The 7,462-nt window shown below is 42.0% G+C and overlaps 1 protein-coding gene across 1 annotated transcript; it reads right to left on the bottom strand.

Moving 5' to 3' along the window:
* Window positions 1-2,297: 2,297 nt before the first annotated feature.
* Window positions 2,298-3,395, bottom strand: pik3ip1 (phosphoinositide-3-kinase interacting protein 1; the record flags this gene model as incomplete). The annotated part of the gene is given in 3 exon segments (XM_037680413.1): window positions 2,298-2,414; window positions 2,839-2,967; window positions 3,125-3,395. Coding segments are annotated over 3 exon segments (352 nt in total), but the record flags the coding sequence as incomplete, so codon positions are not given.
* Window positions 3,396-7,462: the final 4,067 nt, after the last annotated feature.

The raw sequence follows: 7,462 nt of genomic DNA, 5'->3' as shown, positions 1-7,462 counted from the left end.
CAAGTCCATCACAGGGCCACATAGAGACAAACGAGACAAACAACCATTCACTCTCTCACTCACACCTAGGGACAATTTAGAGTTACCAATCAGCCTAACATGCATGTTTTTGGTCTGTGGGAGGAAACCGGAGCACCCGGAGAAAACCCACGCATGCACGGAGAGAACATGCAAACTCCACCCAGAAGGCCCCTGGACCGGGGTTTGAACCAGGGACCTGCTTGCTGAGAGGCAGCAGCTCTACCAGTTGTGCCACCGTGCTATCACATAGAGCAATAAATGTGAAATAGTTTTAACCAGGAAGTTAAAAAAGTTCACTTTTTTGACATGGCAAAAGTTTAGACAAGCTTAACATGTTATTAACAAAGAGCTAAAGAAATACATTGTTGCCTTTTCTTTAAATTTGTTCTGTGTTGAAAGAGTTTGAATTTTGTGAAGTTAGAATGAATTTGTTGCAAAGCTGTTTGCAGCTCTGTGTGAGTCAGCTCAGTCTGAACCACAAAGTAGGCAACACTTTGGCCATTTCGCTACTTTTGGATCATCTGGTATACGGGTCTGCAACCTGTACCCCTGGAGCCACATGCGGCTCTTTGGTCCCTCCACAGCGGCTCTTTCAAGCTAATATAAAACTGAAATTTATATGATGTTATGCCCACAACAAGCAATGACTAGTTTTAGCAGTTTTCCTGTAAATTCCTTTGCAAATATGTGGATATTAGTACTAATACACAGAGTAAATTATACTCCCTTTAACTTTATGCTTTATTTCTTCAAAGTAAGATACTCAATTTCCCCACAATGGAAAAAAAAAACACACACACACACACACATAAGGCTGCACAGTTCATTGTTTTAGTTTTTTTAAATTTGGCAAAACACTATATTTTTTATTTCTTTACAATAATCCAGTCTTCTGTGATAGACTTGTGGCCTGGACATGGGCACCAGTGACCCCCTGCAACCCAAAAAGGAAGAAGCAAGTAAAGATAAATGATGGATGGATGGATGGATGGATGGATGGATGGATGGATGGATGGATGGATGGATGGATGGATGGATGGATGGATGGAATCCAATCTTTTCTTTTGTCTCAAAATGTAAAAATATCAATAAAGGTTAACAATCATTAGGTGTTTTTAGTTTAATAATTTCAAACCTAATGGCCAGAACAGCCCCCTCTAGCCAATTTAAAGTGGCCCATGGGCCACCAGTTGATAATGACAATTGTAGCAGGCTTTGCAGCTCTGGACACATTTAATTTAGTGAACGAAGGGGCAGATATGGCTCTTTTGATCATAAAGGTTGCAAACCCCTGTATATTCATTTGACTGGAAGAATTTAAAGATTTGGGAATATAAAACATCAAAACCTTCATTTTCTATACTCATAAAGATGAGAAAACTGCATAAACTTTATTTTATAATGTTCCATACTGTGTTAAGACTCCTGAAAAGAGACATGGATAAGTGATCTTGAACTACTAGAGCACCTTTACTTCTTCAGCCTGTCTCTTTACTTAGTTCAAACTGTCCTAAACATCAATTTCTTTAATATCCCAAGATATAAGTTATGCATCCTGTGAACCACGTGGTTTCCAATGACTGGAGATCATCTGGTATTAACACTCATGTAAACCAAACTGCTTTCTTTTTGTGGTCAGAACTTAAACTGCCTCATATAACTAGTCCGTGTTTTTTTCTTCTAACACCACCAGACAAGTTGTTCACGCTACGCTTTTAGTATTAAAAAAAAAAAAAAAAAACAGGCAAGGGGAGCTGAAGACGCCAACATCTGCTCATTAAATCTGTTCAGTTTCCTCCCTCGGAGTTGTTTATGAACTTTACCCAAGTTAAGTCATGGGGCGAAGCAGCCAATTAGCAGCCGTCTCCAAGAAGAAACGGCTCCTCTGGGCCAATGAGAGCAGCTGGATCAGCTGGATCGACATCTTCCTTCAGTCTGAACTCTCTGACATGTGCTCAGCTTTGTTGCTGTTTGACTTTTTCTCACAGGAAACAAAGGGAAGCCTGTGTCTTTCTCACAGGAGCTGAGCTCTGACCAACTGACCTACTCTGCAACAGTCTTAGGTGGAAAATTAAACTGTGTGTAAATAACTGAAACAAAACTTTATTGGGGGTGGAGGTTCTTTACTGCCCGGTGATTGTTTCAAATGAGCTACAAGCTGAGTGTACTTTATTTGGCAGCTGATTTTCAACATAGTCTCAATCTCTTTGAACAAAACAAACACTATGCACAGAATTCAAAATTATTAATAATTGTTGTGTGCAGTGGTTCCTGACCTTTGCACGCCTCAACTGTGCAGAACTGCCTCTGGATCGTCCCATCTGGAGCTGTAATGTAGCACCAAGGAATCTCCGAGGCGTCCGGGTTTCTGCAGTAATTATGATCCCCAACACCTACAAGATGAGGGATAAGAAAAACAGCCAATGTGTTACTGAGCCCTTGTTGCAGCGCAGTCTGTCCCACTGTGTGGATGAACTGCTGGATTCATGTTCACAGCGCAGCGAGCAGGCTGCCCTGAGCACAAACAATGGAAACAACATCTGCTGAATGAAAGAGGCCATTTAACACCACAAACTGGAGGGAGGGGATCTGGAGTGGGGGCTGTAAAATGAAAGCTTTGTGGGTTCCTTTTTTTTTTTTTTACAACCATTTACAGTTAAATTATCTTATCGGGCTATATCAAGTATCAACACATGTTAGGAGATGTTTGGTAAACTGCTACCATCAACATCTGTGGCATTTTTAAACCTGACTGCAGGTCAGACTCAAAAATCATGACTTTTTTCCATTTTATTTAAAAAAAAATCCACTTTTCACCTGTCTGTGAATCTGGATGAACTCCATCGTCATAGTCTCTGGTAGTATTGGTCCAGTTCAGGCAGATCAGGCCTGTGGAAGATTTCTGCTCTTCTCCTCTGTAGCCCAAACCTCTATGTGTCACACAGTCTGAGAAAAAAGTGGCAACACATAAACATGTTGTGCAAATTAAAAATCCAAAAGTAAAAAAAAACATGCATTTCAAAGCATGTCCAAGCTGTTTTAAATTAAACACACAAAAGATGTGAACTAAAACACTAAAAGTGGCTTTTATGAGTGGTCTTACCTGTTTGATCTGCATTTGATGCCACGATGGCCACGCTGAGGAAAACAACATGCAGCGACAAAAACATCTGCAGCAGCTGCTGACCAGCTGACTTTACTGACGACATGACGTGTTATCGTTTAAAAGAACAACAACAACAAAAAGGAAGAATGAAGAGAGAGCCTGTGCATTGAACACACTGCTGCTCTCCTTTGGGTCCCAGCCCGTGTTTTTGTCAAAGGAGCTGTTTTCTGTAAACAGCCTTCAGTGGAGGAGGAGGAGGAGGAAGAGGAGGAGGAGTCTCTTTGCAGAAGAAGAACTCAAGGTCCTAAAGGCTCACCATTTTCACACTGAACAGATTCATAAAAAAACAACCTGACTGGAAAACAGCCTACCATCTTATCACAGCAGGCAGACTCAATGAATCATCAGAAGTCGAGGATGTTCGTTCGTGTTCTGGCAACATTTTCCCCCATTCCATGTGGTTGTCTAAATGTCTATGCTTTCCATTTTCCTTTCAGAGTCATTACTTTCCATTTCTAAACCCCATCAGACTGTAGTTTTGTCTGCCTCTGAGTGCAGCTGCAGCCTTCCTCGTTCACAGACTTCATCTCCAACCCATGAGGACTCTTCTGCTGGCTCTGCAGAGGGTACAGCAATAAAGTCTGTGAGTGTGTGTGTGTGTCCTTGTTTATGCTACTTTGTGAGGCCCATTTTTCCAACTTATACTGCATTGTGAGGACCAACTGCTCCTTATGGGGCCCAAAGCCCGGGCCCCATAAGAAGAAGTCCCGTTGGTGGGTTAGGGGCTAGGTTTAGGACTAAGGTGTGAATTGAGGATGTGTTAGGTTTAGGGTTAGGTATGTACTGGTAATGGTTAGGTTAAGGATAAAGGTCATGGTTAGGCTATAGACATGAATGAAAAATGAATGGAAGTCAATGCAAAGGCCCCATAAAGATAGCAAAACAAACCTGTGTGTGTGAGTGTGTGTGTGTTGGCCGACTGGTAATGAGGCCAGCCAGTGAGTTAACTAACTAACTAAGCCTCTTTTCCAAAAGGATACTTACTCAGTTTTAAAACAAGCAAACACCCAACATCTGTCCTGAATGCTCCATCACATTTTAAACTTAAAGACGCCTGATCCATTAGTTTCAAAATAACTACTGGATTTAACAGCTCCTCCTTGAATCGCATCGTGGTGGTGGAGTTTGTGCGCCTGAATGAGGGGCTATGTGTCAACCTTGGTAGGGTCTCCCAATGCAGATTGGTCCTAGGTGACAGGCCAAACAAAGAGACATTCACTTATATGTGCAAAGAACAAGAAGCTCAGTGTCCCTTGCCTGGATACCAGTTTCCGGGGATCCACTCTGGAGCCAGGCCCCCGCCATCTGACCAATTAACTCACTACTAGGTGGTGATCAGTTGACAGCTCAGCTCCTCTATTCACCCACTCATCCAAAATTCAAAAAATGTTCAATACAAAAACAACTGGATCATCCAAAATAAATGGCCGCAAATCAGACGACACTACTACAAAGTCAATCATCGATCTACGACCTAGGGCGTCCTGGTGTCAAGTGCACTTATGGACACCCTTATGTTTGAGCATGGTGTTTGTGATGGACAAACTGTGACTAGCACAGAACACCGCTCGGGTTCAGACCATGAGGCCATTCCTCCCAGTCACACCCCTCCAGGTCACACTGTTGTTACCCGCTTGGGCATTGAAGTCCCCCAGCAGAATAAAGGAGTCCCCAGCCAGTGCAACTTCCAGCACCCCTGCCAAGGACTCCAAGAAGGCTGGACACTCTTTGGCACATAGGCACAAACTGTCAGAGCCCATCTCCACACCTGAAGGTGCAGGGAAGCCACCCTCTCATCTACCGGGGAAAACTCCAACACACAGGCACCAAGTCAGGAGAGTAGACCCGCACCAGCTCGACACCTCTCACCATGGGCAACTCTAGAGTGGAATAACGTTCAGCCCCTCTCAAGGAGATTGGTTCCTTGGTTCCAGAAACCATGCTGTGCATCGAGGTGAGCCCAACTATATCTAGTCGGTACCTCACAACCTCACACACGAGCTCAGACTCCTTCCCCACCAGAGAGGTCACGTTCCATGTCCCAAGAGCCAGCCAGGGTCAGATCACCAAGGTCTCTGCCTTCGACCACTGCCCATGCATCATGCACCCGACTGGCCCCTCCTGCAGGTGGTGGGCCCACAGCAAGGCAAACCCATGTTGCTCCTTTGGACTGAACCTGACCAGGCTCCACGGGTAGAGACCCGGTCATTTACATGAACCAACCACTGAAGAATTTATGGAGTTAATTTAAAATGGCAGCAGTCCTAGCTCAGACTAGCCATTACTTCATCAGTCTGATCAGGTCACTTTTCCCCCTAAACTGAGGTAATCTACAACAGGTAAGATATTATTGTTCCTAACTTTTCACAGCTTCTCAACTCAAAAGATCTGAATGACTTCTTTAACACATAAAAGCATCAAGGGTCGTTCAATTCTAAATGGGATTTGGCTGTTTTCTCAGTGAGTCACTGAGATGAAGATGATAAGTAAGGTGATAAAGAGTAACATCATAAACACCCAAATACATATTTTGAACCTTATTTGTTCATCGCCTGTAAAGACTTGTTAAAGCAGCAAAACTAAAACGTATCAATGCACAAACATGTTTTAAATGGAATGGAACATCTTAAGTGTGAATTAAGTTTATTTTATGTGTATGGTCTCACGTGGCACGGTGGCTCTCAGCGAGAAGGTTGCTAGATCAAGTCCTGGCTGGGGGGCCTTTCTGGATGAGTTTGCATGTTGTCTCTGCATGCCTGAGTTTTCTCTGGGTACTCCGGTTTCCTCCCACAGACCAAAAACATGCATGTTAGACTGATTGGTAATTGTCCCTAGGTGTGAGTGAGAGAGTGAACGGTTGTTTGTCTCCACGTGTCCCTGTGATGGACTGGAGACCTGTTCAGGGTGTCCCCTGCCTCTTGCACAGTGACTGCTGGATATGGGCGCAAGTGACTCCCGTGACTCGAAAAGGAAGAAGTGGGTAAACATAATAAATGGTCTCAAAGCTCACAAAATGTTTCTTTATGATAAAAAATATGGAGTATTAAACCAAAAGGCAAAACCCAAATTATTTTAAAAAGGCATCAATTCACTGGCTTCTAGAAAAAAAAAGTTAAATAGCCATTTGTGCAATAAGCAGAGCTGATATCATTAAAACAATCCAGAATAAAAGCAATAATTTTATTAATTACATGTTAGTGCAAAAAATTTTTTTTTTCAATTACTGTATAGCCATTTTCATACAAGACGACCTGAAACTTGGATGGAAAAACACTTCTCGTCTGTTTATGTACACACACTTCATTCCAGTGGCTGTGCATCACTTGGCCTTGCTCTCTGTTGCCATGGTTCATTTAAGTAAAAGGAGTCAGACTAACAGAGTCCAGATACACTCAGGTATAACAGCAGACTTTTATCAAGCCAGATGGTCATTTTATACAAATAAACACAGTCTGCCTTCAGGAAACCTCAACTGTTCTCATCTAACACTCTTAAACCTGTGGATATTTAGACACAGATGCAGGAAATATGTTTAGTTTGGATTAAAGATATATTGTTAAACTGTTAAAGAAAAACTCAAGACTTGATTTCCTTTACTGTTCTGTTAAATTAGAATGCATCAGAGCTCAGTTTTTATTTTTTAATTGAATCATGAATTTCTGGTTTGACAGAACAGTTACAATATAACATTTTTAAGAATTTAAAACTTCATTAAGTTTCCTCCAGTTAAAATGCACAAACATTTTTTTTTTTAGATTAGTCCAAAAAACAGATTAGAGATTTTGTTCTGCATCTCTAACTTGTTCTGTGCTCTCAGTTAGAAATGTTTTCAGGTTGAAAACAACAAAGTCCATGCTCAATAATCCAGGTATACAATCCAACATTTTTCAGTCAGGTCATCTGGACAGTTTTTTTGTTGTTGTTTGGTTTGTTCCACTTTGGAGTAAGGTGTTGGGGAAGAATCAGTTTTGTGTTGTGCGTTTCCTTGACTGATGAAGCTTTCCGGCTCAAAGCCGAAACGTTTCAGCACAAAAAAAGAAACTGTCCAGATGACCTGACTGAAAAATGTTGGATCTTCAGGTTGCTTTGAGCTGCTGAGCCCTCAACACTGGGAGTGGACATTGTGTCTCAGTAAACACAATGCAGAAGATTTAAATATGAATCATTGACACAAGCTCACTGTCATAGCTGTTGAATAACCAGATGCTCAATGCTGCAACACCTGATGCACACAAAAGTGGACGTACAGGAAAATTAGAATATATATATATATAT

Source organism: Nematolebias whitei, chromosome 8 (assembly GCF_014905685.2).
Source record: "Nematolebias whitei isolate Nwh7 chromosome 8, NemWhi1, whole genome shotgun sequence".
Lineage (NCBI taxonomy): Eukaryota > Metazoa > Chordata > Actinopteri > Cyprinodontiformes > Rivulidae > Nematolebias > Nematolebias whitei.
Note: the sequence above shows the minus strand (reverse complement) of the source record. Positions and strands in the feature narration are given on the sequence as shown.